At 31.1% G+C, this 21,433-nt stretch overlaps 1 protein-coding gene across 1 annotated transcript in view; it reads right to left on the minus strand.

The window, feature by feature from the left end:
- Positions 1 to 232: 232 nt before the first annotated feature.
- Positions 233 to 21,433, minus strand: part of LOC114329700 (neuronal acetylcholine receptor subunit alpha-7-like) — a 57,271-nt gene continuing 36,070 nt past the window's right edge. Inside the window, exon 3 of the mRNA XM_050652163.1 lies at positions 233 to 465. Within this exon, the coding sequence (XP_050508120.1) occupies positions 307 to 465 (159 nt within the window). The 3' untranslated portion in view covers positions 233 to 306. The remainder of the gene's footprint in view (positions 466 to 21,433) is intronic.

A 21,433-nucleotide genomic window follows, 5' to 3' on the forward strand; every position in this document is an offset into this window, starting at 1 on the left:
TGTATATTATTAAACAATGGAAGCAGACACTTTTTAATGGTCATTTGTTATTCCCCATAGGAGCCTCTATACGAGGTAGGAGTATGTACAGTTCCTCATGACTCACCCTGTATAAATGTTATTAGGTACATTTGGAACATGTAATATTTAAATAACGAATTAGTAAATAAAGAACAAAAGTTTAAAATTTCGCAAAACATTCATCTCATGCCGCAGCGTGAAACAGGTTGGATATAATTATATTAAACGCAAGGAAACAGTTGAGTTACATAATAAGTTCAAAGTGCTTTTATGCTAATAGAACACTCACTTGTTGTATAAAATTAAATCAGGTCGCCAAACTCTGGTGTATGGTATTCGAATAACCTTTATTCCAGCGAAGTCGGAGACGTTCCAGCGAAGATGGTGGTCGACCCAAATTTGCGTTATCCAACAATTTGTTGTAAGGATTTGGTTTTTTTCGTCCTGAAACCAAAGAAATTATATTTTTTATATCTACAAATATAATACGTTTCAAAGAAATATACAGTGATAGCCAAAAGTCCCCTTTACGCCTCGATCTTTTGAATGATATTATATAATAGTACCTAATTTAATTACCTGGGGTGTTGGATCAATAGCAGCCTAAATCCTGATCTAGAAATAAGATAGAGAATAAGAACAGGCCAGAAAACCCTTCGAAAAAATCAAAAACTGCTATGTGACTATCGAATAAAACTCGAAATTCGACTATGTTTATCACGATGCTATAAATACGTCAGCTCGACTCTTCTCTATGCAGTTGAAATTTGGACCCTTAAAACATTAACTCTAAATACATTGGAGACCTTTGACATGTAGATCTATCGGAGAATCCAGAAAATGTCATGGACATCGCATACTTCAAACGAAGAAGTGCTGCATAGAATAGGCATAGAACGAGAACTTTTCAACACAGTGAAAGTTAGAAAAACATCATACCTAGCCCACATACTGATAAACAATAAGTACCAATATGCTCAACTAATAGTGAAAGGAAAGATCGAGGGAAAGAATGGACTAGGAAGAAAAAGACTATCGTGGCTAAGAAACATCCGACAGTGGACAGGACTAAATTTTGAACAGCTAATAAAAATAGCTGAAAACAGACAAGAATTTGCAGTTGTAGTAGCCAAGCTCAATTGAGAAAACGGCACTTTAAGAAGAAGAAGAAGGACAAAATGAGCAGACGTAGGCTTCTCAACATTAAATATCGTCTATTCGGACAGGCAGTAGAATTCGACGATATTAAAATCAAACATGGGGTCCGATAGGGATGTATACCACTGCTATTCAACATATGCTCCGAGAAAATCTTTCAAGAAGCACTACATAATCTTGAAGTCTAAATTTGAATCAACGGAGAATGTATCAATAACATAATACGCAGACGATACGTTGGTATTCGCTGGCAGTTCTGAAGCCGTCAGAAGTAGTCAGATATATGGACCTTCACTAAACAGTAAAGAACAAAATATATAATGATATCTAAGAAGGAACAGCAATTTGGACGAATAAGTGTGAACGGTCAACAAATAGTAATAGTCCAGGGTAATAAGGTTTTTTCCATGACACTCGAGCAGCCAGGGTACTGAAGCGTTTCTTCGAAAGGTAATACCTATAAGAGCAAATTGTAACTATTTCCTGCGTAGGATCTGGCGGCCATTTTTATTTATAAACAATTAAGTGTCAAAAAACGGCATTTTTCCTTTTTTTTTTTAATCAATGGAAAACAGTGAAACATGGTTTTTTTAGTACAAATATCTTTGAGATTATGGAAAAAGCTTTAAAATGACGTATTACAAAGTTTGATATACTCATTTATTGTTAATATAATTGCGAAAAAAGGTCGGAATTGCAAAAAAAATTAATTTCGCAATATCTATTGTAAAAATTAGTGTACAGCTTTGAAATTTTTGTCATATAAGGGTTCTTTGGTGCTTAATATGTGATAAAAATTTCAAAGCGATTCATTCAATTGTTTAAATTTTATTCAAATTGTTTATCCCAGAGGGCATTTTTTTACAATAACATAAGTCAGAAAAAAATGACGTTAGAACCATTCCACAGGTGTCAAATGAAAGAGCATGAGCTATATTTTCAACTTGGTTTAAAAAAAGCGAATAAAAAATGAATTTATTAGTAATAAATAATTATACAAAAGTATCGTAAATCTCTCCTTATAAACTTTTTATTTTGTTATATAAGAAATTATATATATTTATTACAATTTTTTATCAATTATGATATAAATAACATTACTTGGTAGTTGTGCACTTAAAACAGGGTAAAAAAGTTAATTTTTTTGGAAAAAGTTATTCAAAAAGTTTATAAGGAAAGATTTACGATACTTTTGCACAATTATTTATTACTAATAAATGCATTTTTTATTCACTTTTTTTAAACCAAGTTGAAAACATAGTTCATGCTCTTCCATTTGACACCTGTGGAATGGTTCTATCGTCATTTTTTCCTGACTTATGTTAGTGCAAAAAAAATGCTCACTGATATAAACAATTCGAATAAAATTTAAACAATTGAGTGAATCGCTTTGAAATTTTTATCACATATTAAGCACCAAAGAACCCTCATTTGACATAAATTTCAAACCTGTACACTAATTTTTACAGCAGTTATTGCGAAAATAATTTTTTTGCAATTCCGACCTTTTTTCGCAATTATATTAACAATAAATGAGTACATCAAACTTTGTAATATGTCATTTTAAAGCTTTTTCCATAAGCTCAAAGATATTTGTAATAAAAAAATCATAAGTTTCACTGTTTTCCATTGATTTGAAAAAAAGGGAAAAATGCCATTTTTTGACAGTTAATTGTTTATAAATAAAAATGGCCGCCAGATCCTACGCAGGAAATAGTTACAATTTGTTTCTATAGGTATTACTTGTCGAAAAAACGCTTCAGTACCCTGGCTGCTCGAGTGTCACGAACAGGGTATATTTTTGTCTTATTACCCTGGCCTAAAAGAGTAAAAACAGACATCTACCTTGGTAAGAACGTCAATGAAAATTTAGTCCAGTCGGGTTAGACGAATAACAGGCCTAACCTTGCATTAGGAGCTGCCCCAAATTTTATTTTTCTAATCTTTAGGGAGGATCAATATTAGTATAAATTTAAGATATCGACTGAATTCCACCGTTGCGTTAGCCGCCATCTTGATTTTAAACGAGAACCGTTTTTGCTCAATATCTCCGCAATTTTCAATTTTTTGACAAAAAGTGTAGAAACTGAAATTGTTGAAAAGGCGATTTTCTATAATTTCATTAATTATAATTTTTTTCGTGCGGTCGATATTTTCCGAGTTATGAGGGAAAAATAGTGAGAGTTGGAGCATAATTATTGAATTATTGAATTATCTCGTTTACTATTACTTTTACACAAATATGTACCTATACAAAAATGAAGACAATTAAATTCTACACAATTTTGATCTCTTTCATTTTTTTGCTAAAATGAATATTTAAGGTAGTACGTATGCGGTAATTGCGCGAGCGTAAGACCGGATTGATTTTATAGCAATTGTTTTTGTTCAATATCTACGCCATTTTCAACTAAAACTGTTCAACATAAAATTTCCTACAATTTCTTTTCAACAATTTTTCTCATGCGGTTGATATTTTCCTAGTTACATGGGAAAATAATAAAAAGTGGTGGGGGAAGCATAATTATTGAATTGAATTTTGTTTCCGAGCTGCCCCAAATTTTATAATTCTATCCTTTAGCAGAGATCAATAGTAGTGTTAATTTAAAATCTCGACTGAATTCCGCGGTTGCATTAGCCGCCATATTGATTTTAAATGAGAACTGTTGTTGCTTAATATCTCCGCCATTTTCAACTTTTCAACCTAAATGGTGGGAAAGAAAATTGTTGGAAATGCAATTTTCTACAATTTCTTTGGCACAATTTTTTTATACGATCAATATTCTCCGAGTTAAGGGGGAAAATAATGGAAGCGGAGGGAAAGCATAATTATTGAATTGTCTCATTTATTATTAACTTTACGACATAATTGTACATTAAAACAAAAATAGATAGAATTATATTTTATACAATTTTTTAAACTTCCAATGAAACATCAACCAAACTAAGTATATAAAAGACATAAAAAGACATTATATGCTTTAAGTTCACTTAGTTTTATTAACTAGCGGGTTTGATTGGTTGAATTTGTCTGTCGATATTTTAAGTTTTATGTCAGCTAATATATCGTGATGTTTCAACAATTTTTTTTTTAATTTTGGACCCTGTTGGGGGGAATTTTCCCATTTCCCCCCCTTGTAGACCCGCCACTGGTTCTCTCGAAAAATTGTAGTAAATCGTAATTGCAACAATTTCAATTCTTACACTTTTTGTCGAAAAGTTGAAAATGGCGGAGATATGGAACAAAAACCATTGCTACAAAATCAATCCGGTCTTACGCTCGCACCTTTACCACATATGTACTACCTTAAATATTGATTTTATCAAAAAAATGTATGACATCAAAATTGTACAAAATTTAATTCTCTTCATTTTTGTATAGGTATATATTTGTTATAAAACTAATAATAAACGAGATAATTCAATAATTATGCTACAACTGTCACTATTTTCCCCTCATAACTCGGAAAATATCGACAGCACGAAAAAAATTATAATAAATGAAACTATAGAAAATCGTATTTTCAACAATTTCAGTTTCTAAACTTTTTGTCAAAAAATTGAAAATGGCGGAGATATTGAGCAAAAACAGTTCTCGTTTAAAATCAAGATGGCGGCTAACGCAACGGCGGAATTCAGTCGAGATTTTAAATTTATACTAATATTGCCCCTTCCTAAAGATTAGAAAAATAAAATTTGGGGCAGTTCCTAATGCAAGGTCAAATGCTATCCCGACTTGGCTAATTGGGACCTTTCCCTAGAAATGAAATGAAGGATACAGAAGGCAAGACGTGCATTTAAAAAATGGCTAGGCTAGTCAAATGTCATGATTTATCAATACCCATAAAAATCAGGTTACTACGATGATATATCTTTCCCATACGCCACAGATTCCCACAGACGCCACTTACAAGGAAATTGAGGCTTTCGAAATGTGAATTTATCGAATCCTGAAGATATCCTATATCGACCACGTTAGTAATCAGGGTGTTGTTACAAAAAGAAAAAGAGCTGCTTACGGACGTGATTCAACACAACAACCACAAACATTTTCAGAGTAGCAGTGTGCAAACTAGAAATTTCCACAAGAAGAAGGCTTCTTAACTAATCATAACAAGTGTCGTAATATGACGCTACACGCTACAGGAAGTAGATGACGCTACAGAGTCACTGTGACCGATAATTTTAAATGAGACCTTATGGCAACTGATATCTCGTTTGGAAGGTCTCCTATTCGCCTTACAACGATGTACTATTTAAACATTTATTTCTAAGGGGTTAACCAAATTAAGTACTTAGTAAACTATGATGCAAAATTAAAAAATAAATTCATTATTTCAGAAACAGACGACTTTAAAAAAATCTTAAACACGCCAGTTTTAATGTGAGGAAAATATAGGTATACGTGTAATTCCATTTCAAATCACTCAATTTTGGATCAAAAAAACTTTTGGATCTCCGATTTGTCTGAAAATTGGTGTATAGCATCTGCGGATTGTAAAAATAAGACATTTAAGGTCGAATTGTCTTCTTCTTCTTTTGTTTTCTCAAAATGTTATTTTAAGCGATTTTCCAGTGATTTGGTATTTATTTAAACAAATTTACATTTTCTATCGTAAAGTATCAATGGAAAAAATAATATTTTAATAGCAGGGACTGAAAAATGTCATTATATTATGGCATTATAACAAGTTATTTTGTGTAGTGTAGAAAACGTTAAAATACCATTTTTACATTTTTCGAAAATTATGATCCTATTGTTTATATCTTTGTCGTAAATCATTTATCAGAATTAAACGTTTTTTCTTTTAAAGAAGCGTCCTGCCGATTTTTTTCCAATACCGTTTTCATGTTTTAATTTAATTTAATATTTCCCGAGATATTCTATTTGTTTATAAGCCAAAAAATTGTTTATAATTTTAAAATATTCCTGAGGTCGCTTAAATAGTCCAACTTCAATTCTGTAAAGTACATTAGATAGGTATAGTACATTTTTATATAAAAAACATAGCTACTCTTATGTATCATAATTATTATGGTTATTATAGCGACAGTAAATTCATCATAATCATCATCAGCCTCTCTCAATCTAGTCCAGGGCGCATCTATTTTGAGATGGACGTTGAGAGGTGACTCAAATTTTTTTGCAGAGATTGCTTGAAAATAAATCAAATAATAATATTTGAGTTATCCTCCCTCTCAAAAAGGTCCGGAACATTGTTTAAATAATCAAAATGTCAAAAATTGAAGGAAAAATTCGAATTTTTTCTTCGTTTTTTGATTATAACTTTAAAAGTATTATTCATTTCCGCGAAAAGTTGTACAGACATAAAATTTGCGTAATTAAATTTCCTACAACATAGAATTGGTTAAAAATTTAAAAAATAGTCAACCTAGTTGCAAAATAGCAATAATTGCGAAAAAACCATACAAAAACAAGTATTCGCATTTTACGTTTTTCAACCATTTATGCTACACTTAGACCTTCATATTCCACCCAGAAAAACTTTATGATACAGTAATATAATACTGTAAATTTCATTAAGATCGGTTCAACAGATTTTGCAAGATAAATTTTTCAATCCAGCTGTCGTAAAAAAAATTCATTTTTTCAAAATGTTACAGGACTGAAAATAAAGCAGATAGCAAGTTGAAATTTTTTTTGCTTATATAAGTGTACTGTACCTTTCATATGCAATTTTAAAAATTAAAATCGATTAATTACCACGGCGTCAGAAAATTTTTGAAATAAACAATAATTTTTGGTGCTGCGCGCAGGACAGCGGTGTTCGATTCACACAAGTTAATTTCCACCAAAATTTCTTCCAATCTTTATCTAATATATTATTTTCTTACTCTATATTTTGTTGTATTTTAATATTTTAATTCCACAAAAATCAAACTAATTTTATTATTGTTTGTGAAATATTGTTTAAACAATTGCATATGTTTAAAAATAATAAACTTTTATTATTTAAGTTAAAATATATGAACAAAGAAAGTTTTTGCTAATAAAAGTGTTATTTCAAAGGATAGAGTATGTGTTTTTATTTTGCAATAAACAAATTTATTTATTTATATCGAAATGTGATATAAATTAAAATGTATCAATCATTATCAAAGGTCATTGGAATGCCCAATCAGAGCAAACTATCCGCTGTCCTGCGCGTAGCACCAATAATTAATGTTTATTTAAAAAAATTCCTGACGCCGTGGTGTTAATCGATTTTAATTTTTCAAAATTGCAAATGAAAGGTACAGTACACTTCTATATGCAAAAAAATGTTCAACTTGCTATCTGCTTTATTTTCAGTCCTGTAACATTTTGAACAAATGAATTTTTTTTTACGAAAGCTGGATTGCAAAATTTATTTTGCAAAATCTATTGAACCCATCTTAATGAAATTTACTGTATTGTTTTACTGTATCATAAAGTTTTTCAGAGTGAAATATGAAGGTCCTAAGTGTAGCATAAATGGTTGAAAAACGTAAAATGCGAATACTTGTTTTTGTATGTTTTTTTCACAATTATTGCTATTTTGCAACAGGGGTGACTATTTTTTAAATTTTTACCCAATTCTTTATTATAGGAAATTTAATTACGCAACTTTTATGTTAGTACAACTTTTCTCGGAAATGAATATTTTTAAAGTTATAATAAAAAAACCAAGAAAAAAATCGAATTTTCCCCTTAATTTTTTGACATTTTGATTATTTAAACAATGTTCCGGACCTTTTTGAGAGGGAGGATAACTCAAATATTATTATTTGATTTATTTTGAAGCAATTTCTGCAAAAAAATTTGAGTTACCTCCCAACGTCCAAATGTACTAATATTTTTACAGATGCGCCCTGGTCTAATCCACTGCTGGACATAGGCCTCCCCTGTTTGTCTCCAAAGTGTTCTTTGGAACACTTTGGAGACAGACAGTAAATTGTTAATTAACAATTCAATTGTTGCTAAACTGTTCAATCAATTTCCATCGTCTTCTGGAATTATAATATATACGAAAATATTTTTTATATTACCAAGTTATTTAATTATTAGTAAACAATTACTTATCTAAAATTTTAGTTGAAAATTAAATATGTTGTTAGAAAAACCCGCATTTACCGGGGAAAATTTTCGTCGAATTAAATCGGGAAAACACTTCTCTATGCAGAATTTAAATACGGTGAATTTGCATTTGGGTGTTTTTGCTATAAAGTTAAAATCTTTGGAGATATAGAGCATAAATTAAAAAAAAAACATTTCCGGACGCCATTTTGTTTATAAAAAAAGAATGTGTGTGTACTTTGTACGCACGTAAAAAGTTATACTTCTATTATATGATTTAAACGAAATTAATATACTTTTTATTTATATTTTGTTTAAATATTAAACTAATTTATACTTACTACTTCTCAAACATTTTTATTAGAACAGTGCCAAAAATTAAAATAATAAAAGAATAAAACACACACAAACACATTAAACAAGCCACAAATGATGTCTGAACATTAATTGTCGAAATTTTTTTTAACTAAATACGTATTTTCTGAAAATACAATTATATAATAAATATACTTACAATCATAAAATGTATTAAAAAAAAACAAAAAAGAAAGTTTCTATTGGGACTCGAACCAGCGCTCATAAGAGCGGTTGTTATTGGAATTCATTTGCCTTCTCCGCTTAGCCACGGACACTATATGTCATTATTTACGAAGATCGACTAACTAAACGGATTAAACTTGTGATATTTTGATATTTTGAAAATTGATCAAATTATTTTAATTTTGAATTGAAATGATTTAGAATTGAAAAAATACAACAAAACATAGAGTAAAAAAACAATATATTAGGTGAATATTGATAGAAATTTTGATGGTAATCAAATTATATAAATAAAAGTATTACATACTATGATGTATTTTGGCAGATCAAATAGGTAGGTTTATACCCATGATACATTAACAATTATTACGTACCTGTTGCTTTTAAAAACTATTTAAAAGTCACTACAATATATAAACTTTTTTGTTTCTGTCCCCACAACAATAAAACTAATATATTATACATTTGTTTACCTTTACCTTTACCTCCAAACCACAGCTGCCATATCGGATAATTTTTGACATGTCATTTGAACATCCAATCAGAACAAAGTTATAATGCGCATGCGCCGGGCTGATAGGTTTTAACATATAAAAAAATCACCCTCTATCGCCGGTAAAGAAGTATAACTTCAAAAAGTAGCACACTATCTGCGGATTTTATATACCTATATTATTTATATATACAATCATAAGATTCGATTTCAGCAATAAAATTGATGGTAAATAACTTTTGCTTATATTTTGCTAATTAGCCCAGAGTAATATGGCTATATCGGAGAATACTGAAAATCCGGTGGACTGACCAGGTCAAAAATGAGGTCCTGAGAAGAATGAAGAAGAACCTAAAGATGCCGACCACCATCAAGTCTCGAAAGTTACAATACTTTCGGCTGAACTCCTACAAGCCATCCTAAAAGGAAAAATATTTGAAAAGAGAGGTCCAGGATGAAGAAGAACATCCTGGTTAAATATACTCAGAACCTGGTTCACCACAACATCTTTGCAATTTTTAGGCGCTGTTGCAGATAAGATAAAGATTGCCATGATGATCGCCAACATTCGTCACGAATAGCCACATCAAGAAGAACATCCTCATTAATGTTTATAGAATAGTCAATAATTTTAAAGTGTTATTACTTATATCATGTTTACATATTTAGCAAAACCGGCTTAATATTATTACTATATCGACCGTTAATCACTTTTCATTCATTTTTAATTAACTTTTTTACGAAGAGGATTAATATGCATTACAGCTGCCTCACTGATCATAATGGAATTAAATTAGTGGCGGTTTCGATCCCCATTAATCTAAAGGAAAATATAATTAAAGCTAAATCACAAATTGCAACATCAGTTCTTGATCTTCGATTCAATTAGTCGAGGTGGAACACAGAAAACCCTTTTCATGTTTTCTTGAGACAAGCACATAAATATCTTTTTTACTTCGTTTCGGAATACAGTCTAGGAAAGTTTTCAATGACAAATGTAAGGATTTAGAGGGCAGTAAGCTAGTCCGTTATTGCAGTGATTTAAATACTAAATGTAGGTTTGACTAGATATGAACATTTTCAGTTTGATACGATTTACTACTCTTTGTGTTTTTGAAAAAAATTTTACCATTTTGAAAAATTGTGAAAATTTTGAATTATCCATGTTTAACACGGGAGCAGTCGCGCCGTTAGAAAAAATTAACATTTTATCCTTTTCCGTGATAACTTAATGAAAAATTTTGCAACATAACTTTCCACTCGTAAGTACCTCGAGTAAGATTGTAGTAATGCATGGGGATTTTTTTTAGTAATTTTTTTTTCTTGTGGAATTTATGACTTTGGTGAGAACCAATTGTTTCTTTAAAATTGTTATAAATAGATATTTTTAACATAACAAATAAATAAAAATATTACAAAATAGAAATTTGTTTTAAATTCGTATTGTTAGATTTTTTCTCATCGCGCGACTGCTTACGTGGCAGAAGTGAGCGCGACTGCTCCCGGGTTAACTGTCCGTCTGTAAACACAAATCCTCCGTCATTCGACCAGATAGAAAAAAAATCCCAAAGTTTAAAAATACAAAAAAAAATACTCAATTATTCTTTTATAATTAATCTACCTTATTTTTATTCAAGTTCTAAATACCAGTCTTACACTAACTCATTACGTCCCATTAATTACATTTTATAAATCAATTTAACATACTGCATGTCCTTTCTCATTTTTCTACTATGCATTAGTTTCCACCTTAAAATTTCGTAAATATTTTCTCCTGTTTACTTTGACCTATTCACTAAAAGATTTTTAGTAATATAATAATTACACGAGAGCTCTAAAATTATCGATTTGTATCCCGAGTGACACTTTGACAGTTTTAATTTCCCGACCCGAAGCGGAGTCAAATTATGTCAAAGTGTCACGAGGGCAAAATAAATTGATAATTCGAGCTCGAAAGTAATTCGGTAAGATTATTTCAAGAATAAAACTGACTTTTTAAATCACTTTAACTAATATTTTATTGATATCTTCGCCTTAGTATTTTTTTTTTAATTTAGCTAATGCCTCGACAACTAATGGCCATTGGCATGGTAGGTACGGTAATTTTGAACAGTTAGATACCTTGTGTCATGTGTAGTGTGTGTGTGTGTTCAGTAAGTGTCTTGTTACTTTGCAAAGTCGACGTCATTGTCTTTGCAAAGAGACGCTAATTGTATCCGAACGTCTGCGGTCCCTCCGGTGAGTACCGATCCCACAAGGACAGAAGCCTTAGTATTTGCTAAACATGTTTCTTGTTGTTCTCTGTGACAGGTTGTAAAACATTAATTATTATTAATGTCACTGAATGTATTTTTGCGTAGCAACGAAGGGCATTTCACGTAAAATACTTTAAAGACGACAGGAAATTATCAAAAATTATCAGTAGTAATTGCACAAGAGCTCTAAAGTTATCGAATTTTTCCCGAGTGACACTTTGACAGTTTTAATTTCACGACCCAAAGGGGAGTGAAATTATGTCAAAGTGTCACGAGGGCAAAAATTCGACAATAATTTTAGAGATCGCGTGCAATTTGTTGCAATTATTTCATGATTAAAACTGTTCAAAACAAATTATTTTATTGTAATTTATTTATGTAAGTACAAATTAGTACAATTAAACACACAGTTGTTATAAATATTTGACGGTTGAAAGTCATCAGTTTTATAACTTTTAAAACATTAATTGTCATTAATGTCACTGAATGTATTTTTTCGTAGCAACGAAGGGCATCTGACGTAATATACTCTACGACGGGATATTATCAAAAATTATCACCTTAATTTTCATTTCTGTAGCTTTCTATTGGTCAAAATCTCCTACGAATGAAATAATCAGGAGTAATTACACAAGTGCATCAAAATTATCGATAATTTTGCTTGAAAGCGTATTGCCTCAAAACTACTAGTAGGGGAGTACATATAGATTTTCACTTCGGAAAAAATCAAACAAGATAGAACTTTTTGTAATTTTATTAAGAAATGTTTAATAAACAATATATCAAAAAGTTCTACTCGTGAAGTGGGTGCTTCATTTTTTATTAAACAAATGAACTGCGAAAATACATGTTTTTTTTAAATAACTCCGAAAATATAAATTTTTGAAAAAAACTGACTTGGCCATTGAAAAATTTAGAAAATTTTACAAAAAAACCTTATCTAAATATTTTTCTAAAATTAAATCTGTAGCTTCTATAATTTTTTATTTATAACGCTAAAGTCACCCTTCTCACAAACATTGGCGCATTGTAAAGTAGCGTACGGCGAAGTGCACGGTTGAGTTATTTTAATGTAATTCTTTAACTAATCGATCAAATGAAATTTTACAAATTGAACATGAAAGAAGAATAATTAAGCTATCTTAGAGATAAAATAAAAAGAAACAAAATGTATGGGCATAACTACGGTGAGGGCTGAAAATGAGACTTACATGAATTTTGTAACTGTTTGTAAAAATGTGTAACTAATACAATTTTTCTTATAAAACTCTAAATTTTGCACAACTTACCTTTCCATCATGTTACTAAACGATGTTATATTCAAAAAAAATCTCAAAAATTTAATTCAAATGATACGACGTCTCAAAAAATGTAATTTTTGAAAACTTCATAGTTTTACAGAATGAACACCACTTTATTATCAACATTACTAATTTTTCAACAGATCTATTACAGTTTTATAGGTGTTTTTTTAAAGCTCAGGATGTAGTCTTTAAAATGCACTAAATTATTTTACTTTAGAGATGAAATAAATTATTTCTTTTTGAGAAAATTAAGAAAGATAACAAAAATGTAATACAAAAACCGAAAAATACCAGCTAAAAAATGTTTATACAAAGTGATCAAAACTTTTTTCTGTAAAACTTATCTTAAATACATTTAATAATAAGCTTCAGCAATAATAAATGTTCAACAAAAAAAATTATTTTAGCTCTTATACAGTATGTCTGCGTAACTTGGAACCTATTGATAACTTTTTTATTATCAGTCTTACGAAAAAAGTTATTCTTTATAAAATACTCTGCATCGTATATTATTTAAGATGCAACCATCAAATATAAAATTTTATTAATTTTATACGAGGTATGTCAAAGAATATGAATATCACTCAAGAGTAAAGTAAATACCTATATATTTCACAATATCGAAAATTGTTATGAAGAGAAGTTGTTTGGAATTAAAAAATATGTTTCTGTGTTCAACTAAATTCTTCTAATTAAAATATTGTGAATTATAAAGGCACTTGAATTTAAGAAAAATTCATATTTTTTACATACCTCGTATAAAACTGAAAAAGTTTGATATCTGATGGTTGTATCATATATTTTAGACCAGGTAGAGCATTTTATGAGGAATAACTTTTTTTCTTAAAATTGATAATAAAATAGTTACAATAATTGTAATAAAATGATGATGTGTATCCGTAATTTGAGAAAAAATTAATTTTTTTTTTGAATAGAACAACGTAGGTACCTAATTGTATATTAAAACATAGTTTTTAATTTCAAACAACTTTTCATAATAACATTATTTAATATTCTGGAATAAAAAGGTACTTTACTCTTTAAAGAAATTCATATTTTTGACATAACTCGTATAAAATTGATAAAAGTTGATATCTGGTGGTTGAGTTTTAGATTTTTGACCATCCAAAGTATTTTATGAAGAATATCTTTTTTTCGTAAAATTGATAATAAAAAAGTTTTCCATGTGGTTCCTAGCTATGCAAAACATACTGTATAAGAGCTTTTGTATAAGAATTTTCAAATTTGTAATGCCATATTCGGATTCAGCATAACCAAAAACAAAATAGAAACATATTTGATCAAAGTAAAATGATGAATTCAACGATATTTGTAAAATTATTTATACAAAACAATTGTTATTGTTGAAACAATTAATAAATAATTAGCGGCCAAATCTGCGAGTAGAACTTTTTACTTTAACATGTATATAAACTAACAAAAAAAGTTTTAGAAAAATATAAGCTTGTTTGAATTATTCCGAAACAATGCATATTTTAGTTCTAATTGCACTCCCCTATATAGGTATGGACCCCGCGTATGAAAAAAAAGTTGATTAATAGCAAGCTGAAAATTTGTAAATAGCTTAAGGGTATCTAGTCGGATAAACTTTGTTATATGGGAACACTGGAACAGGGGCAGTTTTAATTGTGGAACAGGTTAAAAATTTGGAACGGTCAGACCACGAAAACGGCACATTTATTTTGTCCGACAGAACAGACTTAAACTCTACGAAGAGAGATTAAACTCTCATACAAAAATCAGACTGCTATTTATCAGCTGTCATAATTCCTGTCATTTGACATATTCTACATGTTCCACTCATTAAAACGCCCATTTGGTGATAAATAGCACTCTGATATTTGCATGAGAGTTTAATCTCTGTTCGGAGAATTTAAGTCTGTTCTGTCGGACAAAATACATGTGCCGTTTTCGTGGTCTGATTGTTCCAAATTTTTAACCTGTTCCACGATTAAAACTTCCCCTGTTCCAGTGTTCACATAGTGTTCAAAGTTTGTCCGACTAGACACCATTAAGCTATTAACAAATTTTCAGCTTGCTATTAATCAACTTTTTTTTCATACGCGGGATCCAGACCTAATAGAGTTCATTTTGATATTTTGGCGACAGAGCTCGACTCCGAAAGAGGAGGGCTCTTTCGCAAAAATGTGAAAATGAACGAGAGTAGTGTATAAAAGGCAATACACTTGAAAGCTAAATTATCTGATTATTTTGATACACGAGTGTAATTTAGGGAGAAAATTACTCTTCTACAACTTGCAGTTTTTTTCTTCTTCGCAGATTTTAGGTTGGTGCAAACGATTGGCAGGCAGGAATAAAACTTATTAGATATTTCGTTGTCCATTGCACAGTTTTATCGTAGTGATAAACAGAAGTGTGTAGACGGAATTTGGGCCAATTACTGAGTTCATTTACAAAGGCTTGCTTTGCGTATGGATAGAAAACTTATTGCATTCATATGAGCGCCCTCTAGCTAAAAATCTTAATACCTATTTCAGATAATCTTTCATGAGGACTTATTGCTTCACGGTATTTTTTTTGTATTCGTGATGTCACTAAAAACAGGAGGTGTAAATTTAGGTTTGAATTTGACTTTCTTTTAAGAAGCCAATCTTAAACTACACACTCCACGATGTTCTTTTTTATACAAAATAAACCAGGCTATCACAAGCATATCATCATCTTCTATCTCGGATGACATGTTTATAGTCTGAGCTTCTGCAAGGAACGAAGGAACTGATGATCAATGCAAATTTTGTAGACGTAGACATAAATGAGTGCCGCGTTTTTACTTATTTTAGTCCAGAAGACAAGAGCGACTGTGAGACCACTTCAGAGCGGTGTTTAACGCTGTTTAAGCGCAATGCAAAGGAGTTTCTGTGTCGTTTTGTTACTGTAAACTAAACATGGATTTACACATATACACCAGACATTAAAGAAGAATCGAAACAGTGGATTTCATCCAACGAACATGTTCCGAAGAAGCGGAAGACGATTCTATCAGCCTCAAAGCTGATTGCCACCATTTTCTGGAATTCATAAGATGTCATCTATACCTATCGACTATATAGAGAAAAACAAAACGATCAAATGACTCTAATATTAAGAATTATTGGGTCCATTCGACACCAAATTGCAAAAAACGACTCAATTTTGTGAAAAAAAAGATGCTCTTCCACTATGACAACGCACTGGCTCGTACGTTATATCCTCTAGAATTGGCCGCTTGCGAATTGTTTTGTTTTTCAAATTTCAAGTCACTTGCCAGTAGAAATTTCAGTCTAATGATGCTATTATACCATGTTGACCTCGAGAAAACTTATGCTTCCGACGAAGTAAACGAGTTAAAGCATAGTTGGGTCAACTGTATTAAAATCAAAGAGATTACGGTGAAAAATAAATCGGCATTTTCAAAATTTTCTTTTTCTTTTGTAGGCTAAGTACTAATTGGACTGTCCCTGTAAAGGACATCGCAGACATCTTATGGAAAATATAATGTCGCTCAAATGCAATAAAATTTACATGAATAGATTCGTCTCAAAATTACCATCATTTCATATCATTGCGTCAACTCTGAATTTTGATTAATAACGACGAAAATTGTAATTAAATTTTTTTCGAAATCACATTTTTGAATTCCATAAAAATCTCATTCATAAATATTATAAGTCTAGGTGCTATGCAAAAGCTTAAACCCAGCGTGAGCTAAGTGGATTAGATGAACTATTATACAACCCTATAAGATACAGTTTTTATACCTGCAGAAAGTTTATAGAGGGAGAACCGAACTATAACACCTTTTTATCTGTCTAACTAACGTACGTAGACAATTGACTTTAGATTTATTTATATCAATTTACGCCATTATTAACCAAAATTCAGAGTTGGCGCAATGATATGAAATGATCGTAATTTAGAGACCAATCTATTCCTGTAAATTTTATTGACTTTGAATGACATTATATTTTACATAACATTCTCATGAGATTCTCATAGATAAAATCCATTTTAACACTGCACTGTACATGTAGTAACATTTTAAAATATCACAAACTTGGATTTCTAACCATCAAATGGAGCGCACTTCCTTTTCTTTACTTTCAATGAACACCAACTCGAAACTTTCTAATTAACTAATTAAGAGCTAAAAAGATTTAATTTTTAGCCTGCTCTTAACTTCACCAAATTCTATCTCGGTTTTCACTATAGAAGCAGTAGCGTACGTAAAACTGCATTACCAGCTTTACAAACATTGTATTAGTTATTAAATAAATTATGTGTAATTGAATTAGGAAAGCTTATTCTAAAATCTTACGAAAGTCCATAACAATCTTATGAAGGTTCGTAAAGGAAAATAAACCAAGAAATATTGTTCTCACCCATTTTGAAAAAATGTAAAAACGTTGAAGTATCCACGTTTGCCTGTCCGTCTGTAAACAGAACTCCTCCGTCATTAGACCAGATAGAAGGACAAAAAATGAGGTGTGTGGAATCAAAGCTTATAACCTAAGGATAATACCAAAGAATACTCCATCCAACTAATACTAATGGTGAGAGATTTGATCTCGGGCTTCCGGTTCCAGAGTTGCAACGGGAAGTACTGTTTTAAAGTCGACGAAATAGTACAAGCGATATATTATTTGACGCACCATAGTAAGATCAGAAAAAATTATACACTTCCGGATTTCATATATTTTCAGGTTAAAAAGTTATAATTGGATGTTCCACATTATAGTCGCAGAAATAGTGCATGCTATACAGGGTGTAACAAAAATACAGGTCATAAATTCAATCACATATTCTGGGACCAAAAATAGTTCTATTGAACCTAACTTACCTTAGTGCAAATGTGCACATAAAAAAAGTTACAGCCCTTTGAAATTACAAAATGAAAATCGATTTTTTCCAATATATCGAAAACGATTACAGATTTTTTATTGAAAATAGACATGTGGTATTATTATGACAGTAGCATCTAAATAAAAAATTATAGTGAAATTTGGACACCCCATAAAAACTTTATGGGGGTTTTGTTCCTTTAAACCCCCCCCCCCCCCCCCCAAACTTTTGTGTACGTTCCAATTAAATTATGATTTTAGTACCATTAGTTAAACACATTGTTTTTAAAAAAAAAATTGCCTCTTAATACTTTTTCGAAAAGTCAGTTTTTATCGAGATATTTTGAATATTTGTCAAATCCACCACAATTTGTATAATGGTTAATTAAATACGTTTATGGAGACTTGGTTATAATATGAATATTTAATTATGATTTACATTTTTAGGTATTTTTTGAACCATATTAAAAAAGAAGCCACATCTCGATAAAAGGTGCCTTCTAGAAAAAATACAAAGAAGCAAAAAAGTTTTAAAAACACTCTGTTTAACTAATGGTACTGCAGTAATAGTTTAATTGCAACGTACACAAACATTTGGGGGGTTTAAAGAGACCAAACCCGAATAAAATTTTTATGTAAACTTATATTAAAAAAGGAGCCCAACTCGATAAAAACTACCTTATCGAAAAAATACTAAAAGGCAAAAAAGTTTTAAAAATATTGAATTTAACTAATGGTACCACAATAGTAATTTAATTCGGACGTACACAAAGTTTGAGTGAGTTTAAGGGAACAAAACCCCCATAAAATTTTTATGAGGTGCACAAATTTCACTATAATTTTTCTGTAAGATGGTCCTGCCATAAGAATGCAACATGTCTATTTTCAATAAAAAATCTCTAATAGTTTTCGATATATTCGAAAAAATCGATTTTCATTTTGTAACTTCAAAGGGCTGTAACTTTTTTTATGTGCATATTTGTACTAAGGTAAGTTAGGTTCATTCGAACTATTTTTGGTCCCAGAGTATATGATTTAATTTATGACCTGTATTTTTGTTACACCCTGTATATTAATCCATGAGTATTCAAACAGGAAATTTGGAAAAAATGACTTAGAATTGATATTGGGTGAAAACCTAGGACTTACGATGTCCAATTGCTTGCTCATATAAAATGGTTTCAGAAATGAGACTGTTTCAGTTTCACTTCACTTTCGACCCGATATGTACACGACACGTTTTCTATAAGACCTCAAAAATCAAAGTTGTTATACATAAATGCAGTATTAATTTTCCCATATATTGAGTCAATGAATGAATTTCGTGGTTGAAACGTGCCCCATATATCTTCAATAGGATTGAGATCTGGGAATGGTGCTGGGCATGACAAGATTTTTTAAATATGTTTTTTTCAAAGCAACTTAAAAAGATTAATGATTAGAAAAATCTCAAACAGTAAGATAATGTGTTTTGCTTTTTTTGAATCTTTTGAATGTTTATGTTTTTCTGTAAGACAAAAATTGGTTAAGATATAGCTGTTCAAAGTTTGCGTACACTCGTGATTAGTGACTCATTAAAGCCCTTCCAACTACAACCCTTTCAAAAATAAGGGTTTAACAAAATATTTTCAATGATCTTATTGCCCTTAAAAAGCTACAAAATTGTTTTTGAGCATTTCATAGGTTAAAAACTAACCGAGTTATGAGTAAAAACCAATAACATATTTTCGGAGAATCAGAACGCGTATACAGGAGCAGTGTAAGATATACAAAATGTGCTGTATTTACTTTTCGATCCCTGCTTCTACTGGGTCTACAAACTTCTTAAGTACATCATTTTTTTTTATAAGGTACATTTTTGCCAAGAATATTTTTTCGATAAAATATTTACTTTTTGAGTTATTTGCGAAAAACCGTCTGAAAACGTGTTTTTCTTTGTTGAAAAGTATTGACTTATTTAAAAAATCTATAAAACAGAAGTTGCTTAGAATCAGTCAATTTATCTATTTCCGGAACAATATTGAACGTCTGTTTTTCACCCCCGAAAAGGGGTAGTTTTCACTAAGTCGAATAATTAAATAAAGGGTAAGGGGAACCTGAATCCAAATTTTCATTCATTTCGGTGGTGATACGGAAAATTACACGGTATCGCCGTGTTTAACGTTCATTTATTAGCCTAAGCGCCCCTATTTACCTTGAGGTCGGTATCAATACATGTCGCAAGTATGAGTATCGCGATACAAATACAAATCTCATAGTGTATTTGGCTGTCTCAGTATCGCTGCCTCACAACTCTCTATCTTCGTCGTCTACAACTCTATCGCCATCTGTATCACTGTCGTGAAACAGATAAAAAACTCATGATAAGGGTCCCATTCATGTTGAGATCGGTACCGATACATGTATCGTGACAAGTTGCGATACATGTATCACACGGCAGTGATACAGACGGCGATAAATTTGTAGACGACGAAGATAGAGAGTTGTGATACTGATGTCGCGATGCTGGTACCTAAACGTGAATCTCAACGTGAATGGGGCACTTAACCCGCCGTTACACGCGTCTTCTATTGTGACGTGGTTGCACGCGTATGAGCGTCGCCCTCACCTACATCAATTCGACTTATTTCGAGAAAGAACGAATGTCAACATGTATAAATATAAAATGGGTTGTACTCACATATTATAGAAAGAATCGTAAACCAATTTTTTTTATTAATTTGTAACAAAACAAAAGTAAAAATAATATAGATCAAAAACAAGTTTTCTTAATTTTCAATTTCAGCAAGCCACTGAAGAAATTAACGTTCTTTACGCGAATTAATTTTACTAAAAATACAAATTAAAATTAACAACTGTTCTGAAGCTATTTCTTTGTGGCATTTATGTAATTAACTATTAATATTTTGTATTTTGATAACGACGTCCGAGGTGGAATTCGAAACGTCAATAAAATTCATTTTTCAAGTTAAATTGTGGCTTATTTCCCAATTAGAATAGGTAAATTTAAAAATGGGTTCTTAACCAGTGGCGCACCCAGAATTTTCCTTTGGGGGGAGGGGGGTTTGCTTGGGCACCGAAAGTTTTTTGTATTATTTGTGAAAGACAAGTTACATTTTCCTACCTTCTTTTATATATATTTCTATATGCTCTGGGTGGGATTTTAACCCCCAAAACTCCCCCCCCCTCGGTGTGCCACTGTTCCTAACCTAATCCAAACAATAATATTTTAATTAAACCTACCTAAATATTAAATAAAAACCTAAAAGTTTCTTTGAGATAACAGAAACGTGATTTCACCGTGATTGCACGCGCAGTGAGGAATTCCCTCACCTGAAGAGGGATGTCTCTTCTTTCAACTATCACACAGCACACTCACCGCCTGAAATATTCTACAACTTTTTCATACCCTCTCATGAACCATGCTAAAGGCATTCCTGGGTGCTTAAGGTTATCGTATTAGTTTACACAATTTCATTGCTTATAAACAAATATGGTGAGGGATTCCCTCATAGCGCGTGTAATGGCGGGTTAATTGTTTGATGGAGAGTGAGACCGAAATTAACGACTTTTTATAGGTTATACCCAAGCGAAGATTTGTTTTCCCGTCCCAATACATTTTAGAACCGCGTTTAGTGACGCGAATACAAAGATTGCAATGGGCCGAACATGTGATAAGAAGGGGAGAGGATAGGCTACCAAATAGAGCACTGAACGCTAGAATGCAGGGAAGGAAACCGGTTGGA

The sequence above is a fragment of the Diabrotica virgifera genome, chromosome 5 (genome assembly GCF_917563875.1).
Source record: "Diabrotica virgifera virgifera chromosome 5, PGI_DIABVI_V3a".
Lineage (NCBI taxonomy): Eukaryota > Metazoa > Arthropoda > Insecta > Coleoptera > Chrysomelidae > Diabrotica > Diabrotica virgifera.